The following is a 17,556-nucleotide window of genomic DNA, read 5'->3' as shown; positions in this document are numbered from 1 at the left end:
GATACTCTTTTGTATGCCACTAGAAACACTTGTAGTGGGCAAAAAACCTTTTCTGCACAGTGGAGCTGTCTCTAGAGTTGCATTCTGGTCACTGTGATACTCAGCCTGCCCTGTACTGAACTTGAAAACATATTGGAAGACATCTGCCTCCTAAGACATTGCAATGGATCCTCTTCATGGGATGGCTGTAGTGATTGCATTTACAAAGAAACCTGAGCCAGACCTCCTGTATATTTGCTCTGGTGAGGACATTCTAGTCACAGATAAGGAAAGCTTCAGAGCAGCACAGAAAGATAAGAAAAGGATCTGTGAACTGAGAAAATGAAAATTTGATAGCCACAACAGAGAGATACAAGACATCCCAGGACCCAGCAGAACAGAGCTTGATGTTGCTAGAGGAGTGGACAGGTATGTTTGTCTTTTATTACTTTTGGGCACCGTCCATCATTCTGAGTGTATTGATGTCTGTTGGTTATATGGAAGGGTGAAACATCAAGCAGCATATCCCAGTTCACACAGTGGTAACAGGGATGGGCTTTATGTAAGTGCGTTGGGATTGCTAAAGACCAACCAATTCAAAGCCCAGGGAACAAAGACTCATTTAGTCTGCAAAGACCATTCTTTGCCGAGGTATAAGTGTACTCACTTCTGTACAGTGTTCTGTACTCACTGAAGCAGTGTTCCTCTTAGAGCTCTACAGTGCACTACAGCCTGAAAAACAAGGTGTTCAAGTTCAGGTCAAGGCCTTTTGCATACTATAATAGTTTGCCACAGAGAAACAGGGACTGCACAGATGGTTGTTTGATCATCTGTATAGGATCTGCCTTATGGCACTGCATAATAGGGTTTTTTTCACTCTTTCTAACCATTGATCTTTGTTAAAGCGACAAACTGTGCTGGGATTGTTTTCATCAGCTTTTGTTTGTTTCTGAAAACAACAAAAGAGAACTGTTGAGAGCTGTATTCAGTGTTGGCAATGAAGATCTCACTTTTTCTTTCCCATTGTCTTCTTCAATTTGCTAGCTGGTAACAGCACAGTAATTGCCCTCTGCCTTCTCACACAAGTGTCCTGAAACATTTTGGTACACTTGCGCCCAGGAGTGTATTCAATCTGTTATTAAGCCCCATTTACCTAGTATAGTTTGTTGCTCAATTATAGCTAAAACACCCCTAGAAAAGTTACTTCAGTTTTAAGAAAAAGAATTCGGAGCCTGTCTCTCAAATCTAATTCTCAAATGTTGCTATAGAAATGGAAGGATGAACAGAAAAGCAGTGACTGAAATACGATTGATGTCAAAAATTACTGTTCCCATGAGTATACCTGTGTCTATACTGGTTGGACACCCCAGGACTCTTCACCCCGATTTTCCATTGCCATTTTGTCTCCTTTGCCAAGAGGCAAAAGGCTTGGTCTTTCTGCTGTTCCTTCCTGTCACTGAGGAGCAGCGGTGAACAAGGGCTATTAAGACAGTCCCATCTCAAGGGGCTGCCAGGATTAATCCTTGGGTGGTTCCGATGTGCTCCAAGTCCCACACGGAACTTTTGAGTGTGCAAGTGTTCTAGTTCAACCCTTTGCAGCTCTCCTCCTTGCTTCCCTGTTTATTAGCAAGGAAGCCCTTCAGTTGGATGGGGAACAAAGCCAGCCCAGAGCTCAGGAGGAACAATGACCAAAGAACAGACTGCAGCTTGTAAACCAAAACCTCCCTTGAGGCTGCTACTAAAAGGAGATCAGAGAGAATTCCTATGCCAATAGGCATCTGGATTTCTCACACGCACACACACTCTCTTGTAGCTAGTGAATTTCTGGCATGTCCATCAGCATGGTGGTGTAGTCATAATGCATTTATTTGCTCCCTCCCTGGGCAGGTGGCAGGGAAGCCTGGGCATTGAGAGGTGCACAGGGCACAGCAATACTGTAGTGCTGCAGGATTGATCAGAGCTTTCATCATCACACCAATCACACAGGTCAGGGAGCCCCAGAGATGAAAAGGATAAAGCACTGGGGAGTGCCTCTATCAGGGCATGTGTGCCCTGGCCAAAATGGCATACAGTTTGGCAGGCTGCCTCCACTGACCCGCCCTTGCTAACCTCTATCCAGTTGGTGATGGTTCAGGAAGGGCTGTTTATGGTTTATTAAGACATATGAGTTTACACTGTTTGGCAGCCTCACATGAGCTATATGGAAGCAGCCACTATTGTGAAGGGCTTGATGGAAGAGCTGGATTCTAAGCTGACCGTAGAGAGCCCTGGCCACAAGTGATTACCGAGCCAGGTGTCATTTTACACTCAGTTGCTGGGAACCAGGAATTGGGAGGAGACAGGGAGGAACCTCTGTGGTCTCTAGAACAGGACTTTTAAGTAGCTGTGTTTCGGCAAATCAGAGACAGCCTCTTAGTCTCATGTGGCATTCAGCACCAGAGATTTTTACCTCTGGGAGTTATCTATGGCTGCAAAAGCCCATTTAAAGGACTACATTGATTTCTTGCCTGGGCAGCATCTGTAATCTTTTACGAGCATGAAATCAGTACATGAGAGGAAGGGTGTGTTATTTACCTGGATGTACAGGTCTGTACTGGCAGACCATATGTATCTTCAAATGGACATACAACATTTGTCAGCTGTGGCAACTGCATTGTCTTGGATATTTAAACAGTATTGTTGAAAGTGTTTTATGTTTGAAGGGAGCTTTATATGAATCTATCAAAAGCAGATGCCAGCGGTGATGTACATGTCTGAAGGACTAGGTTGGAACAGGGCACATTTACACCAGGTACAGTCTGAGGGTAATAAGAAATTTCCATTTTGGAATTTTCTTGCTGACTTAACTTTTGAAGAAACATTTTGGAAAGGGTAAAAATTTTAGATTGAATATGCCACAAAAGTAGCAGTTTAAAACCAGCAAATCATATAACCCTCCAACAAAAAACTTCCTTGTGAAAAAATTAGCATCTCCCCCCACCCCCCAAATATTTATTTTTTACAAAGTTTTTGAGATTACTATTTTTTAAGTCTTGGCAGGTGAGACCAAGTTCAGATCATCATGCAGAACAGGTGCAGAACACCCCAAAGCACCTCACAAACCACAACATACAAGAGGTCCTCAGGGTGTATCAGATCACAAATGAATAGGCCCAGTATTCAGGTACCCACAGACGCTCCTGCTCTGACCACAAAATCATCTCTTAGAAAAACTCCAGGAAGGTAAAAGAGCTGAATGGAGACTTCAGTCCCTCTGAAAATGGACTCGGCACCCTCTTTTCTTGTATTTGCCCACCTTTGGTAGGCTAACTGGGAGCCTTGCAGTTTGCATTTAGAACCCAATAGCCAGGATCTGTCAACTGAACTTAGCGGTTTTGGCAGACACAGTTTCAGTTGCAGGATTCCTGGAGCACAGCTCTGAGGAACAAAGTCTTAAGTGTATCTCTGAGCACTTCTCTTAGCATCTTCCCTGCTTGGTGCATTTTCCTTCTCTCAGGAAACCTTCAAAAATTCCTCCTACAGGGAAAACCTTTAATACTTCAGGCTAATGGGGAGGGCTGAGGTCTTAAGACAGCTAAAGCAAGAATAGAAAACATCTCCCCTTTTCCATTCTCCCTTTCACCTGCTTTCTCATTCTCTTGCTTTCCCATCTCAACCACCCAGCATTCAAATACACTGCAGTTCTTCCACATTATCCTTTTCTTCTGCACCAACTGTCCAGCCATTTTGGAGAGTGTGGCCTTTGTGTCACCAAAGTACTTCCTAGAAGGAACATTACACTGCCAAGACGACCAAGGAGTGTTCCAGAAGAAATCCCCAAGGGCTGCCAGACTCTCAAGGTTTGGCACTTGGCCCTCAGCATGCGTAGTCTCTGACCCCCAGTTCTCTTTGTGTTAGCCTGGGAGCAGGAGAGTGGGTGCTGACAGTTTTTTCCTTGGCTTTGGGTGGGCCAGGGGGCCTTTCAGCTGCACTTGCAGGATTTCACCACCATGTTGGAGAGCTGCTCCACTTTGGGGGTCCTCCCGACATAGTACAAGATAGTGAGTGGCTCCAGGTCCTGGGGAACACAGCAGGGCGAAGCAGATGCCTCAGGGTTCAGCGTGTTATATAAACCCAGCACCTGCAGGAACAAAGTAAATGTCGTGACAAGGTCAGGAATACATTTAAGTTGGTTGAGGACAGGAAGGGGCTGCCAAGTCAACAAGTCTCTAGGTGTTTACACTATACTCATCAGAGGGTATTTTCTTGAGATGAGTAATACTCTTACATGTCACTTCCTGATCATGGCCTGCTTCTGAAGAGTCTCACCTGCCCTGGTCTGACTCTTAAGAGTTTTTTGGGGTTTTTTTCCTAATTGTAATACCCTTGCTCTCTGTGACTGATGCCTAAGGGTTTGAAGGAGTGCAAGTAGTTGTCTCCTTTCATCTCTAATTTGGTACAGCAGTGTGTCACAATTTTTGTTTTTAACAAGGTTGGGTGTAACCAGCCTGGGGCCATGCTGTCTTGGATTCTATTAAAGAAACCAGAAGAAAGAATATCAGTACTGCTTATTTCAACCAACATCTTCAGATAGCACTGGATGGATGCCAGTCCTCTCAAGTATCCACAATTCCCTCCCAGCTTTGAACTGTCTGATGCCTTCTCCCTCCACTCCATCCTCCAAGTCATTACACTGTAGTACTGGAGCCAGGACAGTGTCCTGTGGGACCCCACTGGATTCCTCCTTCCAGCTGGCCCCAGCCCACAGATGACTATACACTACAGCCATGTAACCACTACAGAACACTTGCCACATTTCTTGCCGGAGGTGACCACTTCTCAGCAGCGAGCATGATCTCACCTGCACTAGTGTGGTCTCTTCAGTGCTTATCTGGTATAAATGACAGGGTCTGGCACATTGTATTTTAATTACTTTACAGTCTTTGGGGGTGAGAGGTGCTAAGGATACATCCTGTTCTATCATCCAGATCCATGTAATCACTGTTGTTGTGGTAGAAACTCTCTGGCGTCCTAAGCAAATACCCCTGGCTGTACCACAGGGTATCATGTGCTCTGGGCCAGTACTCAACAGCAAGTTAAACAGACTGGTGAGAAGTTTTATTTTCATTATGTCTTTCCTAAGTGGTGCTGGCAAGCTGTCAGCAGCTACATTGTTCTAAAAGTTTTCTTTGATCACTTCACTGACCTTAACGCTTGCTCATTTCCTTTCTTGTTTAAGATCATTAGGAGTCATTCTTAAGTCTCCTTTCTCTCACACTGATTCAGTCCAGTTACCTTCTGGAGAGCTTCTCAGGACAACCAGATGGTAAAGCTACATGCCCATTACCCTTTCAAAGCTGTTAATTCCCTTGCTTTGTCTTGCGGTTACTGCCCAGCATCTGTTCACTTCTTCATTCCCACAGATCAGCTGTTCCCACTGATACTAGTCCTTGAGCTTCAGTGAACCTTACTGCTATGCAGACTAAGTAAATGTTAGCATCTTTTCTGAAATATCATCGTTACCTAGTTATTTGTTCTTCAGCTGAATCTGATTTTTCCAGTAACTTTTTTAGTGAAATCTGAAGTTAATTTGCCAGTGAGCTGTTGCATTATCTGGATTGCTGCCTTTTGACTTTTGTGGGCAGAAACACAGGATTTTCCTCTGACTTTTCCTGCTTCAGCAGTGGACTGTCTGATCCTTAATCTATCTTTTTCTCTTTATACTTCTCCCATGCCTGTGTTATTCTATTACTTTTATTTTTTTCTGCTCTAGCCAGGCTCAGACTTCATTCTTCCTAAAGGCTGACCAGAGGTTGTTCCTAAGTTACCTAAAGACATTTGCTTTCTACCAAGTTTTCACTCAAAAATCTCACTGGCTAGTAGCTTCCTCCCTGCTGTAGGTCAGGTAGGATTTACGCAGCTGGAAAGGATACCTGTGAAAAAGGAGATCTTACTGAGTGGCTGTGTTCACTTCTGGAAATGGACATGGATTTCCTTACACTTTTGAGCTATAGCTGCCCTTTTAGAAGCAGATGGCAGGCACATGCCATTTCACAAGAGTTTTTCATGACAACCTGGCACAGAGTGTAGAAAAATCCTCTGTCCAGTGCAAACTGCAGGAGAAATTCAGGGAGAAGATAATTACTAGAACTGATATTTGATGTGAACAATGCGGTTAATACTATGGCCACTGCTAAGTAAGTACCCTAAAACCATTAGTCCTGCTGTTTCACATCTTTTCTAAGAGACAACAGCATCTTTCTCCTCAAGATTTGCCTGAAAGCAGACTCAGGACTGACTCCAAAGCAAGCACATTTTCCCTGCTGGACCATCTAGGCTTTCTGCAGTTTCCTTGGAATGTTTTTCACAAATATTGATCTGAACTGCTTATGCTGCTTTGAAGAGACTGGATATTGATCAGACTTAAGGAGGAAGGGGCAATCACAAGCTCTGTCAGGATAATATACTGGATGTACCGTGCTGTGAGTGGTGTCTGCGCTGCGAAGGTACGGACAAGGGCCTGAACAAAAGTTAGCAAAGTAGCCTTTAGGCTCGTGGACCCATTTCCAGCCAAGGTCCTGTCGGAAGTCAATGTACAGAGGACGCACGCAGCAGTTCTCCTCCAGGTTCCTGAAACACAGTAGTGAAACACAGTGAATCTAAAGGGGGGGCCTTACATGCGGTTGCGAGATGCAGCTTCCTGAGCAGAAGGACTGGTACCAGCAGTGCTGGTGGGACGAGGTGGCTGCGTGTGCCAAGCGCCAGGAGCAGCACAGCCAGGCAGCGGCGGCAGCTCAGCAGCCGGGCACTGCTAGTGCTGCTGGCAGGTGGCTTTCCCAGCGCCCTGGAGGCAGCACCCAGCTGCTCCAGCAACCAGCACGGGGCTGCTGCGGGGCCCTGCCCAGCCTGTGTTCCTGGAAGGTGCTTGCGGGTCTCTTTGAACCAGTGGCTCTGCCAGAAGCACTCTGCTGGACTGGCCAGTGACCCATGTGACACCACGGTGACCCACAACCCCCTTGGAGGGCTCTGCCTTTTCCCGTGGCATGGAGTCTCGCCAGGCCGGCCCACCTCAGGCGTAGGATCCGAGCAGGCTTCTCACTTACCGGAAACAGTAGTTGGTATCCAGGGCCCGTTTCTTTCTTTGGCTTCCCAACACGGGGCTCTCCAGTCGATGTGGGGGTAACATCATCAAGATGAGGTGGGGATTATGCAAGTCTTTCTGCTTCTTCAGGCGTCCCAAGTCCCCACGGCCATAGTCATCCTCACTGTCAATGCCTTCAGAAAAAGAGGATCCACAAAGAAGAAATCAGCATGGAAGTGGAGAATGCAACAAGACCTTTCAATTTAACACTCTCATGCTTGTACTTGAACCAGTTCAGGCACCATGTCTACTTACTTCTTCCCTCACAGAGACCCCTTTTTTTGTGGTGAATTTGACTGTTGCAGGCCTGAAATAGAGGTTTATGGGCCACCTGTTTTACCATTTGCAAACTGCTGGTGGGGCCATTAATCCATCCCACTCACTCCTGGCTTGAGTCCCAGGATAGGCAGGAAGATGAATGGTTTAAAGAAGATGTCAGATAATTGGCACTCTGCAGAATAGCCTCAGAAATGGAGCCTGTGGGGGCCAGCGGCTGCTGCCCAGGGCTGCAAGCCAGGAGGTTCCTAGTTCTTAGGCCAGCCAAGCCACTGACTCTCTAAGCCACCTCACACAGGATGCCTAACTTCCTTGTGTTTCAGTCACACTTAACTGGAAAGTAGAGCCTCTGTGGAAATCTGAGAAGGCATCAAGTTGAACTTCCCAGAGAGACACTGAAATATAAAATTACTCCTTTCTGCAGACACTCATGTAAACCCACCCAGCCTGCCCTTACTTCTTTTTGTAACCTATGTATATAGTGGATATATCCATATAATGAACACACAAACCCAGATGTGTATGTTTTAAGACAAATGTTACACAGGGTGAGGTACTTGAATACACAAAGCAAGACCTCGTTTTTTTCTTTTTATGCTTGAGACTTTCCCTTCCCCAACAGCCCCCCCTAACCCAGCTCTTTATCACCTTTGAACTTGATCTCCAGGACTTCATGCAAATTCTCCAAGATGTCCCCGTTGGGCTGAAAAGTATGGCAAGGACAGTGTATGCTAATTTCCAGGCCAAGATTGGACTCTGCAAAAAAGATAACTCTGTGAGAAACAGAGCTGGGACAGCTCCTGGCATACGGAAGTTTTACACAGCTGTGCTAACTCCTAGACATTGGGTTGGTCTCAAAGTCAGGAGTGTTATCAGAGTTGAGGAACAGATGCTGCCTTGGGAAGAATAGGAAGAAAAATCCACTAGCTCCACCTTTGCCAAAAGCCTTGCTCTTGCTAAAGGGAACTTTCTGGAGAGGTAAGAAGGGTGCTTCTTGTTACTTTTTTTAGGCTATTCACCATCCAAAAACATTTGTGAGCTTCAAGGAGCTTCCCTGGGAAAACAAGTATTTTGAATAGCTGGCTTTTGGTATCTTAAATCAGTTTTGCCATCCTCAGTACCTATTATCTAGCTTCTGCTTAGTGTCTGAAGAAGAAATCTGAAAATAAGCAAGTTGGATATGGACAAGTAATTTTACTGGAAGCATTCTTCTCAGCAGCTGCAACCTCCTGTTTTATTGAACTGCTAGCAATCTAAGTCACAGACTTTCCAGAGGCAAATCTACTTTCATAATAACTTCCTGGACCAGTCATGCTGTGTGGGCCTGACTACAGGAACATAAGACTCTTATGAAAGCTCCTTTTTTATGTTGTACCATGAATTAAAACATCTGGCTTCCTGAGGCATTGACAAGGTGCCTAGCACCTTTTTTCCTCAGCACTATATATACTCTGTGATGTCTTGTCAGCTAGTGTGCCTGCCCAGAGCTTGCTGCAGTTCCAGCTCTGAGCTTCAGCCATCAGGACACAACTTAGATTGCTTGAAATAGGAGGAGCCTGCAAGCTCTCAGCTTACCCTTCCAGGGAGCAGCTGCTTGCCAGTACCTGCATTTCAGTCTTCCGTGGCACCTAGCTTCTATCTGTGAGGCCAATCCAGCTGTGAGTCATGATGCCTTATGCTCCAGCTGTGAATGGGGTCAGTGTTCTTGCTGGGAACTGCCCCGTAACTATCTGTTGGGCTGTCCAGTGGTGGCAGAGGTATGTTCTCTGCAGTGTTAAAGCTTCTAGCTGTCTAGGTGTGTCAGCCTCTGGTATTTCCTCACCTTTATACCTGAAAAGCTGTACACAGCTAAATAAACTAGGATCCTTGCTGTCTTTTCCCATACTACATTTGCCCTAATTCACATGAAAATTTAAGCAAAGCATTTATCATTTTCTATGATCATTTAGACAAGCAGAGGGGGCTTAGTTGTAAAGAACTTCCTCCAAGGAATGAATCTTTGTTCTGACTCAGCCCACAGAGCTACATGGTGGGGCCTCCATGAGAGAGCCAGGAATATAGCAAATGTCACACATTAAGAAGCTCTCTGGAGGAAAGCTTGTTCTCAGACTGAAAGAACCTGTTGTCTCTGTGAACCAAGCTCCTGCAACAAGGGGAGCAGAAAGATACTTCTGTGAACATTGATCCCCATTTCTATGGATGCCTTGACACACAGTCCAGCTAAGACCCCTACCTCTGTGCAGAAGCCACTCACGCACGGTCTCGGTGACATCGAAGGACAGCCACTCAGGGGAGCCCCGTGTCTGCACATTCCTGCCACTGAGGTACCGCTGCTTCGCTATGTGTTCATCTGGCCGAAGGATCTGTGTCAGAAGGAATGGTAGAAAAAATCAGCCAGTGCCATGCAGAAGGAAGGGATAGCCTTTAGTCTTTTTTTCTCCCACAGCTTGCTAAAAACTAATTTAGAAAGTTGGTCTTGACAAGTGAGATGCCAGGAATACCCTGGGTCAGGTGAGGACATGCTTCACAACCAACTTGAACTCTAGAGATCTACACAGTGCTTACTTCTATGTCCTAAGCAGCCCACCTCTATTAGTTCAGAATTGTTTATAAAACACATATAGAGGCAGAAGTACACAGCAATTCATTTAATGGATGGGTTTGTTTTTGTATACAGCTGTGGAAAATGGATCTGGATTTCAGACTAGAACCACCAGTGGTAAATACAGCACCTGGCCACAAGTCACCTTCCCAGGAAGCCAATTTATTGAGTTCTCACTCAATTTTCAGGTGTCCTACACTCTTCAACTTTTGTCAAAACACACTAGGGCTGTTCAGGTTTGGAGACCTCTGCCTCTGCTCTGACATCTCTTTCCACTTCCAGACAAACAACCACAGCACATTCAAGGTGTTCCTTCCTGCAGACCCCAGGTTGACTCCACAGACCACTGAACCCATGGAGAAGCTCTGAGAACACCTCCTTGTCAGTTGTGTCATCTGGTGGAGAACTGCTCTGACCTTTGATACTGGATTCCAGGAAGTCCTCAAGAAGTACCACCCAAAGACAATTTTAGCTGCACTCTTATGGAAAAGTGGACAGACATGAGCCTGTGGGAATGTGCTGCCTGGATGCTAAGCTGTGCCATTAGGTGGTCCAGTTCAGCCTATTACCACTTCCAAGCCTGAACTGACCTTCTGTCAGTCCCTAGTTTCAAAGAAAACTCCAGATAAGGATCTGGATTAACAGGTGGCCTGAATTGTGCTTCTGGGGAGCTATTGCTGAAGGGAACATTGAAAGCAAGCACTGTTTTTCTAGTAAATCAGTGACAAGACAGAGAGCTCCAACCATTGAATTAGCACCAACTGTGCTGCAACAGTCAAAGGAATAAGACTGCCAAGGGTCCTACACGTGATGTGACAGAAGGGTCAGAGCTCCTCCACTGATGAGGGGTTCCCCTTCCAAGTGGGAAAAGGGCAGCACCACATTGTAAAAGGAAAAGAAGGTGACTGTATCACTGTGTATGGCAGGAGAAGCCTGGGTTACAGCATGCACTTTCTTCACTCTTCTATGGCCCTGCATGTATCAGCTGAGACAATCATTAAGGAGTCAAGCTATTCTGGGCACAGACACAGGGGAAGATGATAAGAATATTCACCTGGAAGAGCTCAATGCGCTGCTCACTGCGTTTGGAGCTTGGGTTGGGCACGCGCAGCACCCGAAACTCAGCCCGGAATAGGTTGGTGCTGTTCTTCTCTGCTGACGACACATTAAAGCGGAACACGTTGGAGGTGACACCTTTTGGACAAATGCCCAACTCATCTAGGAGAAAAAAATATAGAAACACTGAGAACCACATCTCTGAGGGGGGCAGGATCTCAAATAAATATAGTCTGAGAAAGAGCTTTCCAGTAGAGACTTGTCATTCAAACATCTAGCCACCATGGCTACCTAGCTCAAGATAACACAGGATGAATTCACTCAAATTTGGTCTACGTTGCAACATTTTGCAAACATTCCCACTACTGCCATCATTATTTCAATGCCACAAGATGAAGAATCAGTAGAGATCAACCACAGTATGCTTATTATTATGTCTTCTAACTCTGCTCATCAAATGTTGCTAATACTCATGAGTTGGGTGCATCCAAAATGATAACCAATGGGACAACCTCACTTGCAGTTAGTGGGGTCTATTCCCAACAGCTAGGATGCTGTTATTCTGCTCATGATGGAGACATGAAGCTACAAAGTGAACCCATTGCTGCTGAATCTTAGTTTTACAAATCTTGACATTGCCTCCTACAATGGAAGCCACCCAGTGTCAAAAAACACAAAGCATGAGGTGTCAAAGGCTCTTCAGGGCAGTGATTATCCAATGTGTACTGAAAGAACTGGGGTTTAAAATCAGTTCTCACTCATGAACTGGAGAAGAAATTCATTAATAGTACTGGGCCTGTGGAGATCACACACATGAGCAGGAAATAATACGGTAATTTTCTGCTTCCATGTGTATCTGCTGAACAGAAAAACTCATTTCACAGATGCCTCAAAAGAGAGGAGATAAAACCTTTAAGGTCCAAAACAGAGTCCTCAAGAGCGAGTAACACTCTCTTCAAAGGGACCATTTTCGTTTCATGGAAGTCTTTGTTGTTGCTGTCATTTCTCTCCTATTGACCTTGTATGCCTTCAAGGCTCTAGCATCATGAATGCTTCCTGCAGAGAAGATACACCAGCTCCTGCTCTATGTCCACGTGCAAGTTTGTTTGCAGCCCTGCAGAGCCTCTCAGATGACCTCTGACTGTTGTCCAATGCAGCACGAGGCTCTTATATCTGCTGATATTTAAGCTGCTTCTAAACAAATGAACAGTAAGAAACAGAAACTATCACCTTTTCCCAGACATGGTTCCAGCCTTGACAAATAGCCTAGAAGCCCTAGCTGGAACAACCTTCAAGTTATATTCCTGAAGTCCTGCAGGCCCCTCTTTTGATCCCACCATCAGTATCTCCTCTGAGAAACAGCTGAAAAATTGGTAGTGTGAAACAGCACCTGAGTGCAGAGGTTCACCTCCCATGCCAAATTCTGATTTCAGCAACACTGATGTACACTCATATCAATGCAGATTAAGGTCTTCCTCTTGTGCTACACACAAATTCAGCAAGCAGGACCCTACTTTACTCAATAAGCTAATGACCAGATGCTGACATTGGGCTTTAATTGGAGGAGTTTTTGTCATTAGTACTATTGAACAGAACAGCATTCCCATACAGGAAAGTCTCTAGCTGTTATTGAAGAGGTGGCTGTTCATGAATCCCAGGAGACCAGATCCCACTGCAGGCATGAGCTGACCTGCTCAGCCCAAAAACCCTGCAACACAAAGAGTACCCCCAGCCACACACAAACACCTGCTGTGGGGACTCCAGCCCTGTGACCAATTCAAGGTTTGATGCTACAGAAAAGCCCAGCAAAAACCCAAGTTCTCATTAAGTGCCCAAAGACATCTTCCTAGCTGAAGTCTAACACTGATTACTGTTCTGTGTCCTAGACCTTGGCAGATACTGTGTTTCAATAGCCCCCGAAGCTGCTTTGCACATCTAGCCCTATTAATAGTGCTGTTAACAGCCTGCCCTTTCATTTCAGACCTGACTGCCTGGCCGTAAGGGGTGTCCCAATTATCATTAGAAATGCCTTTTTGCATCAGACCACTGGTCAGTCTAGCTCAGTATGTTTCCAACAGCAGTGTTTTATCTGATAATCTATTTGGAGGCTGCAAATATGGTCCTACAACACAGAGCTGATGAGAGGCAACTAATGTGTTATCATATCCTTAATGTTTATGGCTAAATTAGACAGCCATGGTGATAAGACATTACATCTACTGTAATTCACCTGCTGTGAAAGAAAGAAAGCCACATTGCTTTCTATCTACTTCACCATCAAGGTGCTGGTCTAGGGACACCTTCCCAGTGAAAACAGTAATAGCTCTTTTCCCTTCCCTAAAAATGTCACATTCCCTTTGTACCCTGGGAACAAGCCCTCTGTGGTGCAGAAATGGAGCTGTGTTCTGTGTTTCACTCTAAGCCCTGGGAGGCTAGAGCCTGTTTCTCATAGCATGGGGTTCAGGATAGAGGTCTCACTCCCAGGAAACTTGGCAGCTTTGGGGCAAAGTACTTTTTTGCACGAGGTCACAGGCAAAGAGATCAAGAAGATTTTTCAGGGAATTTGGTCCAGACCCAGCTGAGGTGTGTTAATCACACTGGAATCCAGACCTGTTCACCACCAGCACAGAACAAAGCCTGGAGGCAATATTCCTGCAAGCTCTCCCAGTCCACAACTCTCAGTGGCAGTAACCAAGCCTGGAGACCAGGAATCTGTGACACCCTGTGCACCCGTGCCAGGCTATGTCTGGTATGACATAGCCTTGCAACTGGACCCAGCTATTACTGTGGAGTCGATGCCCAGGGCTGTTCACTGCACCAGTGATGAGACCAGTAGCCTCTTTGTGTGGATAATGTGATAGAGAGAGCAGGTTCTTTTGAGAGCTTCCACCTTCCTACCACTGCTCTAAGTGAGGTGCAGGCTCACCACATGCTGCTGGATGCACCATAAACAGCTGTTGTTTCTGGCAAGCCCCAGGAAGGCTGATGGCTGTGCAGTTCAAATTTGATGATAAGGAAGAGTAGGCTGTTTGTGAGCAGGTATTGCCTCACGCTATATTATACCCCTGAATCACCAAGGTGTTTCATACCAAAGCTGCATAACTTCAGAGAAAAAAGTTGATCCATCTGCAACTCTGCAGGTGGCAGGTTTGGAGGCAATAGATGCTTGGCCCTAGTGACCCATGACTTTAATTGCCTTGTCTCTCAAGCTGCCTTGGAAAATGGCATTTGTTTTTCCTTCAGGAAGGTAAGCAAAAAGCTATTTGCAGGACTGTTGCAGATGCTTCCCAAGCTTGAACATAACCAAGTCAGGTCTGATCCACATGAGTTTTATGAGATCCCTGAAGTGAATGGCTGGTCAAAAGTAAGTTATTCTCTGAAAGAAAATACCTTTTAATTCAGGCAGTGTACCTGAGAGGCACAGGGGAAGAGACCATTCCGTGAGTCACCAAGCAGCTCAGAGAAGGGATGGAGAACTTGGCTCTCCTGCCTGCTATTTTTGTTCCTCAGCTCTCCTCACTTTTGGGCTTTGCATCTTTGAAAAGGATGGGTTCTCTGAGCCAATATGGCACTTGACTAATAGTCTGGAGCTAGAACAGTTTGTGTGAGTGCACACATTTCAGACTTGTCTGTATCATCACTGCAGTTCCTTCAATGGAGTAGTCCTCCCCTTCCCCCCCCCCGCCCTCCCAGGAGACTGGCTTTGGCTCAGAGCATGCTCTTAGATCACCACCTGGCACAGTGACAGAGTCATGGGAAAGTTGAACAGCAGCCACTTCTGAAGATGCGGGGCCAAATTCAGCCATGGTGTTAGCGATGAAACTCCCCAGGTTTCAAAATGAGTGTGTCTCTTGCCACAACAATATGTCTGGAGCTAGTCTCCCCCAGTGTGACCAAATTACAAAGTTCCCTCTTTCCCTGGGTGGTGGCATCTACACTCCCCACTCCAAGAAATTTAATCTCAGCACTACTTGGTCTTTTGAACCGACTGTCCCAGTGTCCTATGGGGACATGGGACAGGATCATTCATTTCCTCAGGAATTTTCCCAAAGCCACAATCCCTACTCATCACTCCTCTTCATGCACTGTTTCTTCATTCCACTTTCTCCTCAATTTCAGCCAAATCCACACCCCTAACTTTATTTGCCACTGTTGTGCTTTATGCTTTCCCCACTTCCTTCCCCCCCAGAATGCTAGTGCATAGTGTGGCTGTACTATTTTGCAGACACTTGTTTTTCCAATACATGTTTATAGTTTTACAAATGACATTTCAGTAGGTCAAAAACGCTGAAATACAGGTAATCTTTGCACTTTCTGTTCCTTGAATCTCGGTATCTCCTGAGCTAAGAGCTAATCATATAACTATATGGAATGCAGTCTGCTAGAGATTAAGTAAAATTTGTTACATTACCACATTGTAGCTTATTCCAGCTCATCATATGTCAAGATTAACATAAACTTGGCAGAGTAATTGCATTCTGAGACTGCCTTCACCAAGTCACAGCTCCTTCCCAAACTGCTGGTGTTCAAATCTTGTCCCCAGGATGGCACAACTTCACAGGAGAACACCCTGGATAGTGGTACGATTGCATCTTCCAATTCTAAGGAATCCTAAAGAATCCAAAATGACTGCTTGTGCCTACATGTGCTCAGCATCTGCAATCTGCTTTGAGTTCATGTCTGCTCAGTCTCTGTCTTTGTATCTGCTCAGCTTCTGCACCTGAATCTGTTTAGTGTCCACATGTGGGCCTGCTCATCATCTGCTCCACACCTGCTCAACATCTGTCATGTTTCCTCAATGCCTGTGTTCCCTTGGGGGTCCCTTTGGCATCACTGTCTGCTTTACACCTGCTCAGCATCCCTGTTGTCTTCTCCTCGCTCTCTGAACGCTCACACTATCTGAGTAACACCTTCATCAGTGTCCTCCAAGCAGCAGTCACTTCAGCAAGTACCTCTTCACCTTCTCTACTGCCGGCGCGGGTGCTGTACGGACCGGACAGTAGCCTGTATCTCTGCGGCAGGCGCTGGAGCTTCAGCAGGGAGGAGGCCGTCTACCTGCTGTCACCCAAACACCAGACCTGCGCCGTCTCCCAGCCCGGTGCGCAGCATTCACCCCGCCACCCGCATGGCTTCCCCTCCCCTCGTCCTGATGTCAAGGCTCTAGGCACGGGCTCTCCGCTGCCGGCCTGGGCCGTCCCGCCGCCGGTCCGGGCGCCCCCCGCCCCGCGGCTCCCGCTCACCTCCGTACCCGAGCGCAGCCAGGCGGAGACTCGCCCCCCGCCCGCCTCCGCCCCGCCGGGGAAGCGGCCCCTTCCGCGGGGGCCAGGAGCCCCTCGGCCCCGGCTGGCTGTCCCTCCCCCGCGCCCGGGATCCCGGGCAGTCTGCCCCGCGGGCGCGGCACCCCGGCCGGCACCGGGGGAGCCCCACACTTACTGTGCTCAGGGAGGCCCTGGATCATGTCAAATTTATGAATCTCTTTGGCATAGTATTCGGACTCGGTGTTGTCCTGAGAGCAGCTCTCTTCCTTCTCCTCCTCCATCTCCTCCAGCAGCTCCCGAGTGCTGTTATAGAGGGCCAGGATCTGGTAGGGCACATGGGCCGGCCCCACGGTCTCCGGCGGGCTGGTGAGCCGCAGCTTGCTCAGGATCTGCCCTCGGATGGCCTCTACCCTCTTCTTCTTGATGTGATCCAGGTCCAAGGTGGTGCAGGACGACAGCGAGAGGCTCACGGTAGCGAAGCTCAGCAGGGAGAGCAGTACCAGAGCCCTTTGCACGTACATCTTCATGTGTGAGGGGGCGGCGGCGGGGGCCTCCGGGAGAGACTCCCGAGCGGCGGCGAGAGGGCGCGGGGGACCGGGCGGTTTGCTGGCGGCAGCCTCCTCAGAACCCGCAGGCTGAGGCTTGGCGAGGAGGTGCATGAACTCACTGCGCCGTGCGCGACTCAGGACTTCCAGGAAGAGCTGGCAGCGCTCCGCAAGGAGAAGCGGCAGGCGCCGTGCCTCGCCGCGCCGCGCTCCTTCCCCATGCGCCGCCCCGCGCCCCGCGGAGCAGGGGGCGCCCCGCCGCGCCGCGCCGCCGCACGTGTCAGCGGCCCGCGCCGCCCCGCCGCCGCGGGGGGAGCGCCGCGCCCGCCCCTCTCGCTGCACCATTCATGCCCCCGCCGGGCCCCGCGCCCTACATCGCCCGGTGCCCGGCCGTCGGCGCCCGGGAGCGTGGCACCGCGGCGCTTCTCGCCCAGCCGGGAGCGCTGCCACCGAGCCGTCCGCTGCGTCCGTGAGTTCCGTTGACCGCCGTGCCCTGGTCCGTACACCGACACCGCTCCACACCGGCCCGCCCGCGCACACTGCCGCTCCCCCGGCCCCGACGCTGAAATTTTATACCTCCCTCCCATGACGTCCCCGGGACGGGGCTCGGGCGGGGGAGGGAGCTCCAAGCCCGGCCTTCGGCTGCGCCAGCCCCGCGCTAATGGCTCCAGCAGCCGCACAGCCCCCACCGCTCCCCCCCTCCGCGCTCCCCGCCGCCCC

The 17,556-nt window shown here is 48.0% G+C and overlaps 1 protein-coding gene across 1 annotated transcript; it reads right to left on the bottom strand.

Moving 5' to 3' along the window:
* Positions 1 to 3,241: 3,241 nt before the first annotated feature.
* Positions 3,242 to 17,319, bottom strand: TGFB3 (transforming growth factor beta 3). Its single transcript, XM_068192792.1, has 7 exons — positions 16,467 to 17,319; positions 11,032 to 11,195; positions 9,609 to 9,738; positions 8,024 to 8,131; positions 7,062 to 7,233; positions 6,435 to 6,588; positions 3,242 to 4,099 (listed from the first exon to the last, which is right to left on the bottom strand). Exons 1-7 carry the CDS (start codon positions 17,179 to 17,181, stop codon positions 3,941 to 3,943), a joined length of 1,602 nt encoding a protein of 533 aa, XP_068048893.1. The 5' UTR covers positions 17,182 to 17,319; the 3' UTR covers positions 3,242 to 3,940.
* Between the last annotated feature and the right edge of the window lie 237 nt (positions 17,320 to 17,556).

This window comes from Anomalospiza imberbis, chromosome 6 (genome assembly GCF_031753505.1).
Source record: "Anomalospiza imberbis isolate Cuckoo-Finch-1a 21T00152 chromosome 6, ASM3175350v1, whole genome shotgun sequence".
In the NCBI taxonomy this organism is placed as follows: domain Eukaryota; kingdom Metazoa; phylum Chordata; class Aves; order Passeriformes; family Viduidae; genus Anomalospiza; species Anomalospiza imberbis.
This window is presented reverse-complemented; position numbering and strand designations above follow the sequence as displayed.

Excerpts from the sequence above, each read along its gene's own strand:
- TGFB3 (XM_068192792.1), bottom strand. The coding sequence starts at position 17,181 with ATGGTGCAGCGAGAGGGGCGGGCGCGGCGCTCCCCCCGCGGCGGCGGG. Across the intron at positions 11,196-16,466 it reads CCAGGGCCTCCCTGAGCACA|ATGAGTTGGGCATTTGTCCA; the intron begins GTAAGTGTGGGG and ends TTTTTCTCCTAG. Across the intron at positions 8,132-9,608 it reads TGAGTGGCTTCTGCACAGAG|AGTCCAATCTTGGCCTGGAA; the intron begins GTAGGGGTCTTA and ends TCTTTTTTGCAG.